Source organism: Lissotriton helveticus, chromosome 3_1 (assembly GCF_964261635.1).
Source record: "Lissotriton helveticus chromosome 3_1, aLisHel1.1, whole genome shotgun sequence".
Taxonomy (NCBI): Eukaryota; Metazoa; Chordata; class Amphibia; order Caudata; family Salamandridae; genus Lissotriton; species Lissotriton helveticus.
The window spans coordinates 1025045653-1025069422 of NC_136061.1; the positions used below are offsets into that span (position 1 = coordinate 1025045653).

Sequence of the window (23770 nt, forward strand, 5' to 3'; positions counted from 1 at the left end):
TTTCACTATAAATCCAACGGGCTTCCTTTGACAACAAAATACTCTCTATGTTCTGGGGAGTCCCTTTTACTTTTTCCAACACTGTCCAAGTAAAGGTGTGTTTCTCTTTGAAACAGTGTTGTACCAATTTAGTTGTTAATTTACCCGCCCTTATGGTACTGAGGTGCTCCTGCACTCTAACCTTGATTTTCCGCGATGTTAATCCTATGTAGTGTAAACCACATTGGCATGTCAGTCTTTACACCACCTGGGTAGAGTTACAATTACTGAAGTGGTTAAGGAACCATTCTTTTCCAGATGCAAGGATCACACTCGTACTCTTCTTTGTGAGTGAACAAACGGAGCACGTCCCACAGGGATAATGACCATTTGGAACCGTAGAGGTTGAGCTGTTTCCTTCAACGGGGGCACGAGAGTGTACAAGTTTGTCTTTCAGATTACACGCTCGTTTGAACGCGAATCTGGGTGGCGGCATCTGAAATTTAATATTAGATAGCAGGGACCAGTGCTTCCGGATGGATTGTCTTATTTTGGTTGCCATGGGGTCAAATGTCATAACCACTGGTACGCATTCTTCTTTTTGTTTAACCACCTTTTCCAGCAGGGCACTTCTCGGCGTATTTGCAGCTCTCTTTTTTGCTTGTCTGACAACTTTTTTGGGATAGTTCCTATTCGTAAGTTTGGATGCCAGTTCCTCTGATTGTTCCAAAAAAATGTTGGTAGAAGAGCAGTTTCGTCTGTATCTTAAAAACGGACCCACGGGCAGGTTATCTCTCAATGCCCTCGGATGGAAAGAATTATAAGAAAGTAGAGCGTTCCTGTCCGTGGGCTTCTGATGTACACAGGTGTTAATCTTGTTATCACCATACTCAATATCCAAATCAAGATATACAGCCTTATGCCTATCATAGGTCCAAGTGAACCTAAGATTAGCATCCTGCTAATTGAGCCAATTAAGAAATTTGAGCAAGTTCTCCTCGGTGCCTGACCAGATGCAGAGCACGTCATCTATATATCTCTTCCAGAGTCGGAGACTACTCTGGAAGGGGTTGGTGTTGGGATAGATGACGTGCTCCTCAAACTGCCCAACTTAGATACAAGCTAGGCTGGGAGCCATTGTGGCCCCCGTCGAGGTCCCCGAGACCTGGAGATAGAGCTGGTTCTTGTAGCTGAAATAGTTTTTTGTGAGGGCCAACTCAATGCATTGAAGTACAAATGCCTGGGTGGTGTCATAAAACCATTCCTGGTCACCCAGGGCGCGGGCTGCTGCCACCAGCGCCGCGTCCTGGGGTATACAGGTGTATAAGGATTCAATGTCAATTGTGACAAAAAATTCTTCAGTCGGATCATACTGTATATCCTCCAAAACATTGAGGATGTCGGTGGTATCTTTGACAAAAGATCTTTGATTTACCACGGATTCTCTAAGAAAGAAATCCGCATATTGAGAAAGCGGTTCCAGAACAGATTGAATCCCAGCCACAATAGGACATCCTGGTGGTGGACGTGTGGATTTATGGATTTTAGGAAGTATGATTTTCAATAGATCTTCCAACGGATCCCTACTGAGTGGCTGATAGTTAGTCCTTACACTCAATAAGCACATGACTTCTGTATCATAGTCAACAGTGTTGAGAAGGACGATCGCCCCACCCTTATCTGCTGACTTCATTGTCAGGTCGTGATTGTCTTGGAGGCTCTTGACCGCTTTGCAGTCATCCCTGGTCATATTTTTGTGTTCACACTTTTTTTGAGTTTTCTCAATTCTCTCTATATCCTGCAGGACCAGAGACTCAAAAACTACCACCTCAGGTCCAATAGAGGAGGACGGTGTACAAAAAGTGGAAGGTTTCCTAAGATCAGTCCCAAATGAAGTCTTCTCATCAGGTTTCTTGTCTTTGAAAAATTTCCTGAGTTTAATCTTCCTCATGGTTTCATGAAATTCGTTCCTGCATTTAAATGCATCGTGAGTAGGAGTTGGAATAAACCCAAGGCCTTTGTTAAGAACACTCTCTTCTTTCTCTGTTAGAACATGATCAGAGAGATTAACTACGATGTTGTTTCTTATTTCTGAATCCTGCCTCTGCTGCAGGTCATCCTGGGCGAGAAGGCTTGCCATTGTGGGCATTGCTGGTTGGATTGATTGGGCTGATTTCCTCTGCCTCTTCCCCCCGCCTGACCTCCTCCACGATGGTTGTTCCTTTGGCCTTGGGATAAAAAAGACCTCAAAAGGGCCCCCAGATCCTCGTTACTCCGGTTCTGTTGATTAAATCTCACACGGCTACCCTGTGGTGTATCTTCTTCTTCTTCACTGGAAGTGTTGTCAAAAGACCAGTGGTTCGGAGTCCGTCTCGTTTGTTGTCTTGCGCCCTGGCCCCTCTGTCGCCCTTCCTAAAAATCCAAAGACAAATGGAGTTAGATGTAGTTTTCGAATTCCCATCTGTGAAGGTCCTCTCTCCAGTATCTCTATTGGGTTTGACTCCTTGACTGAACTTCTACCCCAGAGCCATTGTAGCTCACCAGCTTTATTTTGGTTGGCGCTGTGGATTCAGAATACTGGACACATGGGTAGAAGGTCCTTGGTTCTGCAACAATCAGTAACCCTTTAGTATTGGTAAGGACATTGTACAGAAAATGATCGAGAAGGAGGTGGGTCTGGGTGAAGTGTAGGACCATTTGATAGCCTATTATAATGCGTTTGTCTGCTCATCATTAAGGTTGGTCCCCCATAATAGACCCACGGGATTCAGACTCATACACAACCTATCTGCCCCTTCATATGGGGTTGGGCAACCATGAAATCTCCCAAAGCTTTGCTCACTACAGTATGATTCTTTGGAAGGGGCACTTGACAAATTAAGGTTCCTGGGGGAGGAGAGGGGGCTGAAGTGCAATCATGGCTAGAGCTGACAGTGAGTCAGCATTTCATATTTTCCCAGTTCACCTGGATTACTTTCACCTGCTGGGTTTTCACTTTGAAAGATCTTTAATTTACGATAAATGTAACCCCATGGGGTGTTGAGTGTCATGCGCCTACTTTGTGCATTTAAGCACTTTTCTTGAGTGGGTCTTCTCTCAGGTTTAAGGTACCCAATTACTCATTTGCTACATTGGCTATTTCTCATTTTTGGGTCCAAAATTATCTGGTAGATGTGCTGATTCTCTTCTGCTCTTCATCAGACTTATGGATAGTTTTGGTGTCCCGTTAGCACGCTTTAGCAGAGCAATAAATAGAGGGCCCAGCCATGATCATAGGTTGCCTTAGGATTCAGATTAATTCAGTTACAGGGGAATGTAGGTTATCACAGGAGAAAGTCTGGGTCTTCGAGGAATCACTGACAACCTTTTTGGAGGTGCGCAGTCACCGCAGACCAGCTCCTGGTTTTAGTGGTATAGCTTAACTTTGTCCAGCTGATCATTCCGTAGGGCAACCCCCTTTCAAGATCCATCCTGCAGGTAATGTCTGATCCCAAAGGAAAAACATTATAGAATGCGGTTATCAACAGAACTAAGACAAGGGATTTGGTATAACAACACAATGAGGATTTGGTGTAACAACACAAAGGGATGAAGGACGGAATGCTGAACACTGTCAAAATTCACTCCTGTACAGAAATCTGGGCCTAAATTCATCTTTTTTTGCTCACGATGCCATTCCCCATTTGGAGCTATCCATATGCAAATTAGTCTTGACCCTACTCCCCATGGGGAGAAGTCCACCCAAACTGCCAGGCCAGGTCCTCCCTGAACCGGAAACAAGAATCCTGGGACCACTTTTGGGGTCACCCCTCATCAGCCAGGCTAGCTTGAGTCCAGTGGCATAGTGAGCATGCGACCCACGTCTGAGCATACCCTTCTCACTTGGGTGACTACAACAACACAAAAAGATGATGGACGCAATGCTGAACATTGTCAAACATTCACCACTAGTGTAGAGATCTGGGCGTAAGCCCATTGTTGTTTTTTCTCACCATGCCATTCCAGTTTGGACAGGCCATATTACCCCATTCTTGACCCTGCTCCCCATGGGAGTAGTCCATCCTGAACTGCCAGGTCCTCCCTGGACCGGAAACAAGCATCCTGGGACCAGTTTTGGCATCACCCCTCATCAGCCAGGTTAGCTTGAGTCCAGTGGCATAGTGAGCACAGGACCCACATCTGGGCATAACTTTCCCATTTGGAGTGACTATAGCAACACCAAAAGATGATGGACTGAATGCTGAACATTATCAAACATTCACCACCAGTCTAGAGATCTGGGCCTAAATCCATTTTTTTAATTCACCATGCCATTCCAGTTTGGACCCAGTCATATGCAAATCAGTCTTGACCCTGCTCCACATGGGAACAGTCCAGCCCGAACTGCCTGGTCTACTCTTTGCAGGTAACAAGCATCCTGGGACTGGTTTTGGGCTATCACACCTCATCAGCCAGGCTAGCTTGAGCCCATTGGCATAGTGAGCATAGGCCCCATGTCTGGGCATTATCTTCTGACTGGGGGTGACTATAACAACACAAAAAGATTTTGGACGGAATGCTGAACTTATTCAAACATTCACCTACAGTACAGTTTGTGTTGCTTTAGAAGCTGTCATTCTGCACCAGCTGAACCGTGGGAGCAAGGGGAATTGAGGACATACTCATAACCCATAAATCCTTTTGTAATGCTATTAGTAGCAAGAGGAGAAGCCTTTAAGTAAAGGCATGTGTCTTCTTCAGCTAGGGACTCATAACTTGGATGGTGGGCAAATATCTTATGAAGTTGTCCGCTCCTTTCAGTAAGGTATGAAGTTTACATTAGCACCCTCCAGCGAATGCTGGCAGTGGCTCAGCCAATCACAATGTTTTGCATGAATGCATTAATTACATTTGTTTGATTGCATTTTAAATTTCAAGAATGCAATAAAGCGGTACAAGGACATGACAAAATACAGCGACTATATGTGGAGTGAGTTTGAGGGGAGACTGCTCATAGCATTATTTGTCTTATTCCTCACATGCTGTTGGACATTAACACAGTTTATTGTCCTTTTGACTCATTGCGCGCCAATTAATAATTACTGTCCTTTGTAGATGGTTTCAAGTCTTAATAAGCACTGTTGTATACTTGTATTTATTCCCGTGTCTTGCTGTGTATGGGTATGTTTCACTTTTAGGAGAGCAGAGTGCCCTTCACAAACGTCGGATATGTTGCAGAGAGTGGCAAGACAAGTAACATGACAGCAGCTGTTTGAAGTATCCATCAGGAAACAATATGTGTTTGTGTTGTTGTTAGGAATTACCAGAAAAGTGGAAAAACCTGAAGAAGATTGCCTTCGCTGTAAAGCATGAAGTGGCGCCTCTGCAAGCCAGCGAAGTGTCTGTTATCAGGAGAAAATGTGTACTCTTCGAGGTGAGATCAGCGTTGTGCGCTGAACCGCATGATTTCCTCGTTTTGTTGTGATAACAAGCTGAAGGTAAGGTTCAGTGAACTGAGAAATTGTAAACTCTTGGAAAAAAAAGCCTGTCGACAGATAACAATTCAATGTTTCTTGCTAATGTATTCCGGGCGAATCTGATCACTTAAAAGACCACTTCACCAAGAGGGAGTGAGGCCTCCGTGCTCCTAATTATGGCAAATCTGTTCCTAATTTACACCGAGCACCACTGTTCTAAGATCAAATACGGATAGAATAAATGTTGTGTGCCTCCACACACGGTGCTTACTGACAAGAGTGAGCTGCTTTGAAACTGATTATGATTAAGGGAAATTTAAGGGGAAAAAAGTGAGGCGTTGAAACGAAATGCTTTATGGTGTGCATGATTCGAGATGCTGCTCGTGGGCGCTTTGAAGCGCCTTCTGACACTTTACGAAGTTCAGCGTATAAATAATTAAGAAGAAGGGACGTGTGCACCGAATGGCTGATGAAACAATTCTGCGGTGTGTTCACTGTGTGTCTCTTTGTGTTCATCAAATGTGTATTTTTCAGGTGAAGCAGCACGAGTTCAGAAATCGCTTTAAAAATGACATAATCTTTCGATTTGACGCAGAAGATCCTTACCAGCACATAGATAAGGTAAACACGGCCTTTGTTATGTTTTGCTATGGCTCAACCAATTGCGAAAGAGAAGATGGTTACCCCAGGTAGCCTATGTATTTTCGGTTTCTCAGATTTTTCCTTAAATTTCTGATATTAAATCTTGTGTTGTCATCAGTCGTTATTAAGAGCCCAAGCAATGGGCATGGACAGCTAATGATTTTGGTGTCTTTGGTTTAGTGGCGAGAGACGTTGGCAACAAAAAAAAGAGCTATGTAATTGAGGGTGCAGAGTTGCAGTTATTTTGTGTGTTGGAAGTGCCATCAGCTCTACACCCTCCGAACTTTCTCCAAAGATTGCCAACGATATTCGAACTGTCTATAAACACATTTTCGCACTCTTATTCAAAACTGATTGCAAACCTTAATTTTATTAGCAAAAATTGAGGTATTATGAACAGCTCGAGTGATAATCCCTGCAATATGTGTAATGTGTGTTTCTCGTGACACATCCACTTTTTCAAGGGCATAACTTGTTCTCAATATACATTCTTCAAACTGAACTAAATCTGAAGCATGGTATTTGTAAAATACATTGTTTACTCATTTATAAGCCATTCCGAAATTAGAGGGGAATAAAATGTTTCCACTGCTCCAGTGCAAGGGTATAGCCAGGCCTACTGACTCAGTGGACTAAAGCACCCGCTGCAGGGGTCTGCGCTTTCCTAGGGGGTAGAAACCTGCCACTTCCATTTAGGTTTTACCCTATTGTGGTCAATATTTGAGTACAATGGAGTTGGGTAAAATTAAACTTCTGTTATCTGTCAACAGGCCCCCAAGGGGGTGAATGTCCAGTCTACTCTCACACCTGTTATTTAATAAGGCTAGTGCATCAATATTTGTTCCCCTACGAGAAGTAACATTCATGTGGCCCTCGAATGGCAATATAGCCATACTTCACTGCATACATCATTACCACTTTGCATCTTTTCTCGGTCATTTCCCAATCATCATGGAAAGGACCTTGAATTTGCTCACAGTTCGAGCAATGGACTTACATTCATTAAAAAATGAGAGAGTACAATCTAAACCATTCCTTCTTAGAATTAATCACAACTGCAAACAGTAGGTTGGCAGATACATTCTTTATTGTATAAGTTAGTTAAACACATTTACAACTTAATGTATAAATAATAGGTTAATTCTCACAAATGCCAACATTTTTGTTAATATAATAAAAACTGTTATTTTAACCTGCTTGACACTCATTTTAAAAATGACATTGTAGAGCCATTTGGTTAGCATTTTTGCCTTGGAAGTTGGATTGCACAACCTCCAAAATAGTTCTTAGTTCCAGAGGTCGGAATTAATGTTTACATGCTTATTTCTTAAATCTAACATAGGGACATAAGCAAATTATGTGTTCAGTTGTTTCTTTTGTTGAACTGCAAAATCACCATAGTTTCTTGTTTTGATCTCTTCTTTGTGCATTTTGAAATTGTAAGATTGGTCTGTTATTTGTAAAATTGGTATGTGTAATCTAAGGAAGGTAGTTTTGGTTAAGGATTGAAGAGTGGAGTCCTCATAGAACTGAAGTTTCATTGATATGTGTCAATTAGATACTGTGGTTTTTTGTATTCTCTTGCGATTTCCATGTTACCCTCATAGTGGTGTTGTCTAACTGCAGTTTTTATTAAGACTTTCCTGTCCTGTTTGTTGTAGTGGAGGCCTTTAGAAGAGGTAACTGGTGTTTATTTAACAGTGAGATATGTCCCCACTTTTTCAATACAGTACATTTCCTTAAGTATGCATTACTTTTCATTTAGTCAGAGTTTTTTTATGTTTCTTTCTCGTAATGTATGCAATCAAAAATCTAATTTATTTTACTGATATTTAATGTTGTTATGCTGAGTTCGTTTTATGCAACAATGCAGCGTGACTATCCTCAACTTGCTTCTCCAATTTGTTTAGTGTTTGTTGATAGAAGACCACACCACCATACACTGCTGTATGATAGTAGTTGGTGTTTTCGTTGTTTTGGCTACGATCATTGCATTAATGCATTATTTTGCCCCGCCTAGACCTTTCCTTGAGAAGCGTTAAATAAATAGCATTAACAGCTTCTGTAGTTTTATTTGTAACTTTCTTGATATGTTGATTCATTGTAAATGTTGTGTCTTTTTCCACTCCTAGGTAGGTATAACTTGATTTTGTAATATTTTTGTTCTACCTATAACCAGTAAAGTTACGGATGAAGGCTGCTATTGTCAATATTTCAATTATGGTGTCATTTAGCTTTAAATGGTTCTGAATAATATGCTCTTGCAGACAACTTAATTGTGTGTTTGTGGGCTAATTTGTGTTTGTTAAAAGGGTGACAAGGTAATATGCATATGCTAAAATAGGAGCTAAGAGTCCAACCTAGTTTCGGAGTGTCAGCATCACTTTGATTTTCGGTTTCTCCATGATCTGCAACTAATAGGGAGAATAGTAGCGTGGCTAAGGTACAGTCTCGTTTTAAACCATTCCCAGTTTAAATTGTAGGTGTTATTTTATTTCCATCCGATAACTTCACCTGCGCCTATGTTTCTGTTTGCAGTTTATCAATTTTATTTATCGTTTTGTTCGACTGGATTGATAACACTAGTATGTTATCTGTCGTGGAACAATGCCTCCTAAATACAGATTGATTACTTTTTATGAGGTTATTTTTGGATTAATTTCTTCTAGATGTTCTTGTAGATGTTGGATGAAAATGTTTCCTTCTGCTTCTAGGAGAGCTATCAACCGTAAGTTGCTGGGAGTCACTCTTTAGTCCTCTCTTGTGTATTGGTTGAATTATCGAACCTTTACCAAGGATGAGGGATTTGTCTCGTGTTTAAAACAGTATTAAATAGAATTGTCCATATGTGGCTTCAATAATGGGGAACTAATTGCATTACAGCAATTGGAATTTAGTTATTCCAGGAGATCTTGCAGTGCTGTTTTTTTTAATTAAGTTTGCTATTTCCTTTTGTGGCATCCAAAATTGTTCTGGTTGTTGCTGATAACCTGCAAGTGTTGATGTAATTTTGCTCCTCCCATAGGTTTCTGTAATCAATCAATTACATAACTTTATTCGGTATAAAAAATAAATACCATAAAAGTACGAATAAAATACATCAGATTTAAAAAAAACAATTTAACAGTCTGGGATTCTCCATAGTACACAATCAATATATCAAGAAATGGGTGCCCGTCCCTTCAAACAAATTCCCTTATGAGTCCATGAGCACAGGGTTACTTCCCGGTCGGCCTATATTTCCCCTAGTTGCTCTATGCCTGACCGCTACCCTCAAAAAAATGTACAGTAAAATACAAAGTTAACGCCTCTGAGGATAATTTTTAAAATAACAAGGCAGCTCTTGCATGTTTAAACCTAGCTTTCTTTGAAATTCTCTTTAAAAAAGACTCCTTGGCTTTGAATTCTCTTTAAAAAAAAGACTCCTTGGCTTTGAATAAAAAGGACATAGTAAAAAAAATGAAGGGTATTCTGTGGAGACCGTTGGTCGCAGCCACATGGTCCCTTCATCTCTATGGACGGTGTATATCCTACCGGGTCAGCTAATACGTGGTGCAAAAGGTTTAACCTAAACCGTGTCATTATGAATCTATCATTGGCATTATGGAAGAAGGACAGATAAGGTTCAATGCCCATGGATGTTTTAGTTAAAAAACAATTCTGACTGACGGCTTAGTCAGCTCCATGTCTTCCCTGAGTGTAATAACATGCATGAACTACCTATCCTTAACCAAAGTCTTATCCTGCATAGATATTTTAGAGGGGTTGGTAAATAGATCTGCGCATCCTATTTCTTCAAGGTAATCCTTGACGTACTTTAGCCATGGGATCTTAAGCCCCTGGTCCCGGGCCAGTCACTCAGCAATGACCTGCCTGCTGAATGATGCCTCTGTGTTTCCCAGATTTTGACCCAACAGATCAGGGGCTTAACACCCAACCTGTCCCTAATATAGGGAGCGCCAAGTTCTTCATGGACGATGTGGGCTGGTGTGCTCTGTGGCACTTTAAGCAAACGTCGAAAATACTTATTTTCCTCTATCTGAAGTTGCCTCACATCAATAAAACCCCATACCTCACTTCCATACAGGACTTTAGCGCAGCACATCGAGGTATACAGCCTCAAGATTTGCTCAGCGACCTAACCTTTGTGCAAAGTGCATGATTCACCCAGAGCAACTAATTAAAATACAGCATTTCTCTTCCAATAGATATTTAAAATTTAAACGGCCATCAAATAATATCCCCAGATAAGAGAAAGTATGTACTTTACCCAATCGGTGTTCGCCAATGGTGTAGTTGTACGTTTCACTTGTTTTTTTTCCCACTTCCATGAGATATGACTTTGACAAGTTGGGAGACAAATCTAAATTCTCCACGAAGAGAACAAAGCCATCTATCAGAATCTGTAGCCCTTTAGGTATGCGGGCCAAGAGGATCGCATTGTCCGCATAAAGCAGGACGGCGGTCCCTCGTGAACCAATCCTGCATGTATCAACCTTTAAAGTGCTAAGTGCCTGATCAAGTCTGTTTATATACAATGTAAACAAAAAGGGGGCCAGAATACAGCCTTGTCTGACCGCACTAGAGCATACAAAGGGTTCTGTGGTATTTCCCTCCTGATTATATATGACCGTGGCGGTGGTATTCCAGTGCAGGGTTTTTAAAATATTAAAAAGTCCTGGGTCCACACCGAGGTCACCCATAATTGTCCATAATTTCCCTCAGTTGACACGGTCAAAGGCTGCCATCAAGTCCATAAATGCCAGGTACACAGTGCCTTTGCCGGCGATAGTGTACTTGGCTGAGAGCAGGTATAAATTGAGACATTGATCAGTTATTGACTTCCCAGGCCTGAAACCAAATTGGGTATCAGTTATAATATGCTGGTCCTCAGCCCAATCCATTAGTCAGCTAAGGATAGCCCTCTCTAAGACCTATGCTGACACATCTATTAGGGAGATTGGTCTATAACAAAGTGGGCTATCCCTATTTCCTTTTTTAAAAAAGGGAGACTATCGTGGATGTTGACCAGGATGATGGCATTGTGGTGTTGACTGCTGTGTTAATGAATCTTGTCAGAATAGGCGCAAATAGTTCAACCTCGCTCAGAAAAAGATCAGGTGGAATCCCATCAGGGCCTGGAGCCTTGTTTCGGGTCAGACCTTCAATCCCTGCCTTGATCTCACCCGGAGAAAATCTTATCTCACTTCTGTTCCTTTCCTCCCTGTTACCCTCTGCTTGGGTCTTATCTGTGCAATGGTTGTAGAGCCGAGAAAAGTGCTCTTTCCATTGCCCTGGCAGAATGTTATTGACTATCCTAGGTTTGTTTGCCACTTGGAAACGTGTTGTTTATGACTTTCCTAAATGCAGTTGAATCTTTTAGCTCCATCGCCTCCCTCAGATCCTCCCAGGCTTGGTGTTGTAATTTTGTTTTGCGGCCTTTAACGGCTAGCTTGTAATTTGCCCTACAGAGGATCACCCTACCCTTATCTCGAGGGGTATATTTTAGAGAGGGTTTCAGCTCTCTTAAAGCGCTGGAGCATTGTTGGTCAAACCACCTTGGGATCTTCCGACTTGGGTCTGTTTGATGTTGATCTGAGCAGACCATCAATTATTTGGGCGATACCCTTGAAGGCCCTAACTAAGTCAGTCTCCTCCACCCCCGGGTCCAGGCAACTCGAAATGGCTTGTTCACCACCTTTCATCAGTGCTCTATAAAAGAGTTCCTCGTTAGCCTGTGACCATCTCAACCTCCTGCCTTGGTCTATGGCACTTGCCGTCCCCACCCCAACCAGTGTCTTCTTATAGGGATTTAGCTCCGCAAGAGACAGGACAACAGGGTTATGGTCACTAAAAATACTCAAGCAAATTCTAAAACCTAACACCCATTTTTTTAGAGCCAAGTAGACAAAGATGAAATCGATGAATGAAGCACATCCTCTGCCTTTAAATGTTGGGAGGATCGTCTTATTCTTGCCAACTACTATCAGATCCATGGTGTGTGTGAAGGCGTGCACATTTAATAATTTACTAAGTGCCTTTCCCTCCCCAGTGTGTTCCATGTGCAGACCCTCTTCTAATGTGCATGTAGACCAGTTCCTGCTCTTGACTCTCATATTTGGGCATGGGTGGCAATTGAAGTCGCCAGCTAAGACCAGATGGGGTGCCATCCCCACATGCTCTTGTATTTGAGTGAGCCTGCTATCTAGCTCTTGTAAGCTTACAGTGCCCTGCCCCAATGTCATTGCAATATAAAAATGTATACAAATTAACTTGTGTCCTCTATTTTGGAACATAAGCCCCTGCACAATACCTGAGTCCCAGTCCAAGTTGGTCCATCTGCCCTGTAACCTAAGATCAACAAATTTGACCAACCCTCCCCTAGCTCGCCCTAATAGTGCCTTGCGGGCCGGGATGAAGTAGGTCTTGTAGCCATCTAAAAAGAAGGAACTGTTCACCACTTCCCTTGTTTCCTGTAGACAAATGATTTGAAATTTCCTTATGTAGTGTACCCATTCTTCATTCTCGAATTTAGAGGATAAACTAGCTATATTCCAGGAAACTAACTTGAATTCACTCTCATTTTGCTTATCTGCACTGACCAATGTCAGACGGGTGTGGGGCCCATCGCTCTCGATGTTTAGATTGCTAAACTCTTGTGATCGTGCTATGTTAGAGTCTATACCAGTTTGATTTGCTACTCCCCCAGCTGTGATCGCCTCTTCTGTCCTTCCAGAGAATGTGATAATGGCTTTACTTGCATGGGCATGAACACCTTTGACTTCCCCGGGCAAGCCCAGTCAATCAATATCATTTAAGTCCCTGGCATTACTGAGGGGGGCGTAAAAGTTGTATGTCGGGACTTTAAAACCCCCCTCGTGTTCTCCCACCGGGTGTCCCCTGTGTTCCTGCGAGTTATTCAAGGTCATCATTTGTCGATAAAAGTAGCCCAATGGGACCTTTTTAATACTTGAGCCCCTCTCATCTCGATAAAGCCACTTATTCTGAGAAAGCAGCTTACGCACAAGCTCTCGGAACCTTAAGGTCACGATAACGCAGTCACCTGGGCAGGCTTTGCTGGTGCTGCCAATCCAAGATACTCTCATGGCCATCAGAATGTGCCTATAGTCAGTGATGTTAAAACCTACGTTCCTGCCCAACCAGTGAGCTGTCTTGTTAATCAGCATTAGTGTTGATTCTTCTCTATCATTCATGCAGACTGGAACACCTATCAAAACCACAGTGTATGGACAAGAAGCGGGGGTAAATCTAAAACTGGCAGATCCGTTATACAACGTGCACTTTGTATCGGCGACTCCCTGGGGTGTTGATGTGGGGTGGCTCTATCCACTGTGTTCATTTGGGCATGTTTGAGCTGATTGAAGTGCTGTGATGTTACCAGCATTCCCCACCCTCCGGTCCCTGTGTCCCCTGGTGGTGGTACTTGTGTTGTTTCTATTTTCAACCAGTGGGACAGGGTTTGAAGTTCTAGTGTCCCTATCTTGTGAGCCTATGGATGTTCTTTGTCCCCATTCCCCCCCCCCCTCGTTCGCTAGTACTGTGGGTGCTGCTTGGGGTATAAGATGTTCCACTGCATCATTGTTAGGTGCCTTGGTCTGAGCCAGGAGTAGCGTCAAATTATCCTCTATTGACCATAGTCTACTTAATAAAGGCCCATAAAGGACAGTTATCAGTGTTTCCGCTCTTTTCCAATACTCGAGATCAGCCTCCAACTCTATGCTGGCAAATTCCCTGATGTCAGACGTTCGACTGACATCTAGCTCTACTATATCCCGGGACCTAGTGCCTTGTGTCGCTGGCTTGGTTTTTTGTTTCTTAATATGTATTAATTTCAGAGACGCCCCACCCCTGGTTCGCTTTGCTGGCGGCTCATCGCTACTTAAGGGCTTGGTGGTGCTTAATACTTCTGGGTTTGGCGGCCTTCTTCGAGCGGGTGATGACCTCCCCCCGCCTATGCATGATGCTATCACATTATTTGTGGTAGGCAGTGTCGAGGTTATGGCCCCAACCCCCCCCCCCCGCTGCAGTGTTCTGGGGATGGCTTACACAAGCAATTTGTGCTTCTATGTGTTCCTGCAACGGGGATACTAGTAGAGGTGTCGAGGCGCTGAGAATGGCTCTTTCCCTATTTGTACCACTATCAGGTGCGGCCAGACAGGAATGGTTCATCCCATTTGGGGATTTGGTCACTGCTATACTGCCAATGGATGAGCTCTTTTGGCCACAAAGGTGTCCAGGGAAAGTCTTTTTTCTGTGAGCTGAATCTGGTGGGTCAACAGTGATTCAGCTAGGGTCAGAAAGGTGTCCAAAGTCCCTGTGACCCCGCCACCTACAAAAGAGCCTGTGGCCATGCGCTTACTCATAGTTTCACTCTCAAACTTGTACACAAAAGTGTAACAAACAGTACCTTAAGAGTCCTCCGTGGTTCCAGCTTCGTACTCCGTACTTGCCTTGTTATCCATATGTCCTAGCCCTGCCTCGTCCTGTCGCAGACGGGCCTGCCCTTGGCGCTGCGGGAGCCCCTGGGTACTTTTAAACGCACCGCCCACTGGCGCTCCGGTGATGTCTGTGTGCTCGCGACAGTGCAGTTTGCAACAAAGGACCCTTGGAAGGGAAAACAACCTTTACAACGCAACTTTTACAACGCAGTACCATTACAACTAAACTTTTACAACACAACATCCATTACATCGCATGCCATTACAATGCAACCATTACAACGCATGACACTACAATGCATACCACTACAACGCATGTCATTACAACGCATACCATTACAACACATAACATTACAACGCATAGTACCCCTACACTATCCAACACTTACCCTACTGTTGCACCCCCTTGAAAGAATAGTAAGTTTTACCCCTACACTATCCAACACTTACCCTACTGTTGCACCCCCCTGGAGTTAGAATAGTCATTTTTACCCCTACACTATCCAACACTTACCTTACATGCAATGTAATGTTATGCGTTGTAATGGTATGCGTTGTAAAGGTAGTATGCGTTGTAATGGAATGCGTTGTAAAGGTAGTTTTTAAAAATTTGTTGTAATGGCATGCATTGTAATGGAATGCATTGTAATGGATGTTGCGTTGTAAAAAATGCGTTGTAAAGGTATGCGTTGTAAAAGTATGCGTTGTAACGTCATACATCCCTTGAAAGTGTAGTCCTCTCGCCCGCTACACTCCCGGTCCTGGACTCGATATCCTTATGGCAATGGCAGTGGCAGTAGCGATACAGAGGCTGGGTCATAAGTTCAAAGGTTGTCTGGTTTAACCATCATTAGAAAAACAAGCAGAAACTCCTTCTGAGTTCACTGTGTTAAAACCCAGAAAGACTTCATTTGGCAGCAATTTTCCTATCTGTGGCTCTCAGAGGCAAGATGTTAGGGAATTTGCCCAGCCCAGCCTATTCCGGTCTATGACAGGCGTGAACGGGCCTGGCCTTGGACCGGGCTTCGCCCGTACGTGCCTGCGCGCGTCCTGTGCAGCGGAAGCTGAAGGCAGGCTTTATGCGCCGGCTGGCGCGAATCTGGCACAGCTCCGCTGCGGTTCCCCCTGGGCGGGAAGTCCTGGGGTGTAGCAGACAACAGCAGGCAGGCAGGGTTCAAAAGAAATGAGATAAACGCTCTCGCGCAGTGGGAGCTGAAGGCAGGTTTCATGCGCCGGCTGGCGCGAATCTGACGTGGCTCCGGTCGCGGTTCCCCCTGGGCCATGGAGTCATGGGGTATAGCAGGCAACAGCAGGCAGGCAGGGTCCAAAAGAAATGAGTTAAACGCTTAAAGGTTTCTGTAATACAGACTGCCCTAGGATCCCAAGATATATCTCCACTTATTTTATGCTCGCCTGTGCTTTTTCCTATTATACAAAAGATTTTTCTGGTGTGCTTGTGGATAATTGCAAGCTGTGACTCAATTTAGGCTTCATTTACTTCTTTTCAGATTTTTTATTATGTTTATTGCAATTACATCTTAAGTTGCTATTTGTTTTGTTTTATATAGTTCTCTTTTGCTTTCTTTTTTCTGTTTGTATTTTGTGATTAAAGTAATTTTCGTTTTGATGTGGGACTTCACTTCTTTTTGCAGAGGATGCAAAAAAGTTTAATGTTTTGTTAGACATAGCCTCCCAGTTTTGAGCCCATTGGTTGTTTGCTGAACTTTTTAATTGAATGTCAAATTTATTATAAAGTCTAGAGCTCTCTGATTGTTTATGCGTTCAGATTACAATTCCAGAATATTTCTTTTTGGCAATAACTGGAGCTTGCTCTGGGTTTTATTTAGCTCTAATGACTTATATGACCGTGTAATGCCTATGTTCTGTGGATTATGATCGCTGTCCGATCGACTTACTAATTTAAAATCCTTAAAAAGGGAGAATTCTAAGACATGCACAACCTTATAATGAATGCCTATTCTATTTACTGCATGGTGATTAGCTCTCTGTTAATTCTCCTGCCTGATGTTTTTATTTGGCGTTTGGGAAAAGAAGGTTGTCGAATATTTTAAGGATAAACAAGGGAGTCATTGTCTTTTTAGGTATTGCCTGCACAACGCTGGCACTGTGCTTGTGAAATTTATTGTAGTTAATATAAATCTTAAAAGGGGTTTACATTCCGCCCTCACTTTTCATTGGTTGGTGTGCTTGCCACTTACTTTTCCTCCGTTTCAATTGGTTGTAGTATACTATTTCCTGTTGTTCATCTCGTTTCTCTTTTTTATGTTTCACTCTGCACTGTGAGGTTCTTTAATTTTGACTCCATCTTACATTTGTCATCATTTTTGTGTTGCCTTTACACAGGCTGCTCTATTCATGAAGTGTCTCTGCCCAATGGACTGCAACGTGTTGAAAACCCCCCTCTGTCCTTGCTTTGAAATCAATCTCAGACACCAGCTGGCCTAACTGCATACAGACATGTCCTGCCATTACCGATTGACCTATAGGTGCTGTAATTAATTTACTTGTGGGTTGGGCAGAAACACGACGTAAGGGGGACGTTCTGGTTATATGATGCTTTTTTTTAATGTTCTCCTATTGGCTAATATTTTGCAGATCTTGTATGTCCATATTAGGTATTTTGCATGCTTGCAAAAGCTAGGACTGCCCCTTACTTTTGTGTTTAGTTTGTAACCCTAAGCATATAAAAGGCCTCTGTGTTTTGTACTCTTTAGACTGCCTCATTCAGTTGCCAAGGCTTCTGTGTGACGTAGTCTCACTTAATTAAGTTTAATAAAGATGTCTTTTCATATTTCAGATTCTGTGCCAAGTTATTTGTATTAGTGAGACCCCTGAGAATGAAGATTACAGTTCTTCAACTGTACATTAAATTTCTTCCACAAGGTTTGGATCTCCAAGCCTCGCTTTCAGCCCTAAGCCCCTACGCCCCCAGTTTTTGCCTGCAGCTTTCTGATTTGCTGATACAGGGGATAGTGCGTCCACAATACACAAACTTGGCAGCAGCAGCCTCTGAAATTCTGTAATTCTCTTAGGATGCAGCCAGTATGGTGCTTGATTTATGTAAAATCTGTTCCTTACTCTGTTCCCAGCACAGATCTGTGTCACTTCCTTGAAACTGCTGAAAAGTGTGTCTGTCTGGTGGTGGGCGCTTTATATAAGTTGAAGCAGACAACAATTGGGCGTTGAATGTGGCAGAAGGCAGCGTTTCACTTAAAAAAAAAGTCAATTGGGGAGCACAACCTAGACCCAAAGGAATCGGAGTGCTTAGCATAAGCAACCATTTTTCTTTATATTATATTGCACAATGCTCACCAATCTAAAACGTACAAAAATATTAATAATACTTACATAGCAAAACCTATTGCGTTTTGAAGTCTGTTCGATGCCCTTCTTATCTGGTGATATAAAGATTCTTATTATCAGTAACTGCTTGTTATTTTTGACATTCAAGCTCATGACTAAAATGTGTTTTGCGTTTGTGTTTATTTTTTGACTGCCTGTGTCAAGTTTATGATTTAGTAGTGTCCGTAAGTTCCTGCTAGGTCTACCTATTCTATTCTTTTTAGCTGCATTTTCATATAATATATAATGTTTATATAAAATATATTAATGATTCATATCATAATCTTCCACCAAGGTCAACCAACCCTGTGGGTATTAGGAAAGAGGACCTGTCAAGGAAAGTACCAAGGACAATTAGTACATGTACGGTAGTGCATGCTCACGAGATGTGTAATATAATATCAGATAATTATGGACAGAGTCCACCATAACGTGCACCTACCTGTGACACAATAGGATGGCATCAAGATGGTGTTTGTGTTGGATGCTGAACACAGGAAAACATCATGCGTGTAGCGCATTCTGCCCAATAAGAACAAAGATTGCCATACTTGTCTTTCACTTTATGAAGCAGTATGTGTCTGGATTTGCAGTAGTACTTCCCTTGTAAGTGGATATGTTAGTTTTAGTGGAAAGGTTATGGTTATGTAAAACAAGATGAGGAGAGGCCGGGTTGTGATTTGGACACCCTTGTTGAGTTTAGTATAATGTTTATAACGTGTAACTATTTTCTATCAATATTGGGAGAATGTCTTTAATGGTTGCCAATTGAGGTAGAATAATACGTTTAGGTCTGGAATTTGCCAAATCACCTCCCAAATATTAAGAATGATCCTGAGTGTTGCACTTTATAACACAGAATATCGACTGTTTCTTTAGGATCTTCTACAGATACGCTGGCAACAGTGACATTATTTTCTTCAAGCATAATGCAATGTGTTGTGTATGAATTAGGACCGACTCTTATGACTTGCATAAAAAAAGTTATATACTTATTTTGCTATTATAAATACCACTACACCCCTTTGCATTATTTTGTATCAATCTAGAAACGTATCCCCAAGAACTTTAATGTGATGAAAGCCTTCTACTTGTGATGCCATTATAGGTTGGTGTGTTTGGAACCTTGATAATTTATTTTGCCTTGTAATTCAGACGTTACCATAATACAACAAATTCTTTACTTACTGCAGACCTACTGCAGAAGATTACACACAAATCAACTACATAATTTGTATTACTATACAAAAGAAATTGGTGAGGACATAGACATTATTACTTATCTTATCTTCGGTTACTTTCACTTGTACACTTATCAATGGTTATGGGGTTTAAACTGATGTGTCAAAATTAGGTGTGATTTATGATGGACTATTTGTCTATAATGTTCTAATATCATATTATATATTTCATGAGCATGTCTTACTACACATATACTAAGAAGCTTTGGTAATTTCCTTCTCATTTCTTCTTTCATAATACCCACATGGTTCTTGACCTTGGGGGAGGATTGTGATTTGAGACATGTAATATATTTTATATAAACATCTCATATTATACTTATTCTAGCCCTGAAAAAGTTGATGGTGCTAAAATCCAAAGATAAAACACATGTGGGCTAGATGACCAATGTAGAATTGTGGCAATAATAGGAAGAGACATAATTGACAATTTTACTGCTGTATTTTCTGAGTGCTTGAAGGCAAATTTCTAAACTTTGGACTGTGTTCTGTTGAAGGCTATTGGTTGGCTCACTCTCCCTGCTTAAGCGCTGATTCATCTACAAAGTGGTTATAAAACTGAAGAGTATTTGTTGAGGGTGCACCAACCTTAGCCCAGACACCTTAAAGCACTTTTTTGTAATATATTTTAATCTTCTAATTTTCTTATTAACTAATAATATGATGAGGACTTAAGAAAGTCAATACGTTTGTACCACCATATTTTATTTGAATGTAAGTCCATCTATATTTCAGGTGCGGAAGTGAATAATGCAAGCAATAACCAGCATCAGTGTCATCTTCAGGCATTAATTATATTAGTGGCCCCAAGGAATATTGTTTCTTGGTGACCTTAGCCAATAACAAGCCTCAATTGCTCCAAGCTCTAAGTAACCCCAGGCACTAGCCAGAATAAATGGTAAACAATAATATTTGCTTCAGTCAGTAATTAACATAGTAGTCCCATACAGTATAGATCTTTATTAACCCCAAGCAGTAATGGTCCCATGCAGAAATAAACATCAATGCCATAGGCAGTAATTACAATCAATTTCCAAAGGGTGTAACATGCATAATGTTCTTGGGTAAGTATCAGGGACCCCCTGTTAAGGATCGACTCCTGGGTCAGGGAAACAATAGTTTTTTGAAAACGTATACACCCAGGCAGACTTTAGCTACAAGGAACTGGCTAATTCGCAACACATTTTGTGAACAACATATGATGAACAAACAAGGAATAAAACAACAATTAGTACAACAGACTGTTATGATATCAAAAATATATTTTTAATCTCGATTTTTTTTAAAATATAAAAAGGGTTAGTAAATATCACTGTGTGTATATGATGTATACAATAAAGAATTTGATACATTGGTTATGAATGACAATTCCATGATACATTGTTAAAACCAAAATAGAAAAAGGAAACGATTAAAAATTAATCTTTTAGTTTAAAAAATATTTCTCCAAATTTTGCTAGACTTGGGCTGTGTCTACGCGTTTCGACAAATCTTTTGTCTTCATCAGGACTTTAGAATGTGCAGCCACTTTTTTTCTTCTAGACAGAATGAAACAGATTTTTAGATAAATGTATGGCCAACACTTTATAGGTTAAAATCAGCAACTTTTGTTTTGACTAACCAAGGGTGACCAACAAACAACAGTCCATTGACAATTTTTGTATTTAATTAAACATATCATGCGTTAACTCTAAAAAACGTCAATTAGGATTCATTTTCTTAGCCAGACTTGTGTTTACATGTGAATGATAATATTATATTATCATTAAAAAAAATCGAGATTAAAAATATATTTTTAATATCATAACAGTCTGTTGTACTAATTGTTGTTTTATTCCTTGTTTGTTCATCATATGTTGTTCACAAAATGTGTTGCGAATTAGCCAGTTCCTTGTAGCTAAAGTCTGCCTGGGTGTACACATGCATAATGTTCTCCTGGTCAGTAAAAAAGATCAACAGCTTAAGGCAGCAATGAGCCTTAATGGGCCCAGTGAGTAATGCTCACCAGTGGGTCAGGTAGTAGTGAACATCAACTGGTCCAGGCAGTAATGAACCTCAGTGAGCCCCACCAATTCCCAGATGGTAAAAATCATCACCTCCTCCAATGATACTACATTTGATCCAAGATTTACCCTACTGTGGACAGAACATTTGTTTCTAGCTTTTCCCTGTGTCTGTTCATAGGCATAACAGTGGTCCATGCATCCATTTTCGACACAGTGCAGTTTATAGAACATTAACTAACTCAATAATTTTAAAGCTCCATGCAGTATAGTTTGAAAGCCGAAGTGGTAAGTAACTGCCACAATGTGCTTTTACATTATACTGTCTGCAGCTCATGCACTAACTTGTAGAGACACAGAATCATTGCATGCACTGTAGACAGCACAATTTAATTGAAAGTGGGACTATGGTTCCTTTCTGTGTACCCCATCATTATATAGCCACAGATGTATTGTGCTGCCAATGGTGAAGTCCAGCAGCAAGCTACACCAGAGTAGCAGTGTTCCATCCCTGTAGAGATGGATACAACTGGGATTCCACACTCCTCAGATGGCTATGGAATGACTGACCTTCTGCCACTTCTTCAGTACAAGCTGTGCTCCTCTCATCTGCACACGGTTTATTACTGCGCTGGATTTATGATATTCAATATTGCTTGGGGAGATTGATTATCAATACTACTTTAGACCATTTCTGTTCGGAGAACATGATGCAGCCCTAGTGGTGCACTGAATACATAGCCTAAGTTGCAGTCTGCCTGGCCAGAGTACTTGCTTAGATGCACTGGCAGAGTATGCTACCATAATACCCATTCCAAAATATACTCTGATCATAATATCATAGTTAAAATATTGTGATTGCTACAATATAGTGGACAAAAATATCAAAGGAAAATATTTTTTTTAGTTTGTCACCATAATATCGAAATTTAAATTAAAGTTTACTATATTACCTTTTTTAATATAATGTTTTCTCTGGTTGTAATATGCTTTAATTTGTTTTAATTTTATTGTGACATTTAGTTTTAATTCCTTTTTATTAAAACCATAGTAATGTTGTTTGATTTTTGTGTTATTGAGGAATTGGTGGGTAGCATTTATTTGACAAACTATGGTAATTAATGTTAATTGATATGTTAATGATGTAATTTTATATGACCATTTTGTAATTTTTAATACATTTTATGTTAGGTTTGTGGAATATATTGGGGAACTGGGTGGGTACTAGCATAATTTAATTTATATTAATTAAATGTATATCACTAGTTAATAATTGTTTTGATAATTATGTCAAGTGTTCTAAATTGATCATTTTCATGTCTGCACATAATTATCTTTAAGGTATTTAATTATATTTCATTTTGGGTTGTTGGGTTTATTGGTGGACAAGGTAAGTAGTGTTTATTTCAAACTTTGTATTAATTAATTTCAATTGATTAATGTGATTAATTGGTATTTGTTTGCATATTCATTTTATTTTTAGGTGATTGGGTTTATTGGGGCATTGGGTGGGTAGTATTTAATAATAGTACACATTTTTTGATATTGAACTATTATTATATACATTTGTTCTTTTTTAAATGGTTATTCATTTACTTTTATTAGGGTTATTTAATTATATTTTAATTTTGCGTTGTGGATATTTATTGAAGTAAATTAATAATCATAATGTGATTTTTATATTGTTCCTAAATGTATTAAATACTTCCTTGCTGTGTAATTAATGTTAAAATATTCCAACCCTGTTTAATAATATTGTGCTTTCCACAGTGTTTGTTGGGACTGGATTTAGAATAGTGAATCTGACACCCTAAATGTATTCACTTTAACAATGTTTGGTGGGTCTGGATCTAGAATAGTTACTCTGAGCCGCCTAAGTATACTCACTTTCTTGATGTTTGTTATACTTGAGTTAGAAAATGAAACCCTCATTCCTCAAATATATCTTCTTGACACAATGTTTATTGGATTGGAGTTAGTATAGTAAAACCTAATCCCTTAACCACTAATGTGTGCACTATCCCCCAGCGTTTGTTGGACTCCAGCTACATTAGTAAATCAGATCCATCTACATGCATGCACTTTCCCCATTATTAGTTGAACTGGAGTTAGAATAGTAAAACTGACTGCTAACCCAAATAAATACACTTTCCACAATGTTAGCAGGACTGTAGTTGGAATAGTAAATATGGCCCCTTAAATATATGCATTTTCCGCAATGTCTGTTGACCTGGAGTTAGAATAGTAACTATGACCCCTCCTAATACATACTTTTTCCCCAGTGTTTGTTGGACTGGAGTTAGAATAGTAAATCTGATCCCTCTAAGTATATTCTCTTTCCCTAATGTTGGTGGAATGAAGATAGAATACTAAATCTGAGCCCCATAAATATATTCACTTTCCCTGATGCTTTTGGATTGCAGTGAGAATAGTTAATCTACCCCCTCCCCAAAATATGTTCTTTCCCCAGTGTTTAACTACAGTTGTGATAGGAAATCATACTATCCCCAACCTCAACATACACTATATTCCCAATGCTTGTTGGACTGGAGTTAGATCACAAAATCTGTCCCTCTTAACACTATCAATGCTAAGGCAATTCATCCCGGATGCTGCACTTCCTTGAA

General features: G+C 40.7%; 1 protein-coding gene across 1 annotated transcript in view; it reads left to right on the forward strand.

Moving 5' to 3' along the window:
- The window catches only part of LOC144824202 (dynein axonemal heavy chain 11-like), a 3356387-nt gene that overhangs the window by 824947 nt on the left and 2507670 nt on the right, over positions 1 to 23770 (forward strand). The window contains exons 30-31 of the mRNA XM_078683354.1: positions 5276 to 5392; positions 5970 to 6056. Coding sequence (XP_078539480.1) covers positions 5276 to 5392; positions 5970 to 6056 — 204 coding nt within the window. The remainder of the gene's footprint in view (positions 1 to 5275; positions 5393 to 5969; positions 6057 to 23770) is intronic.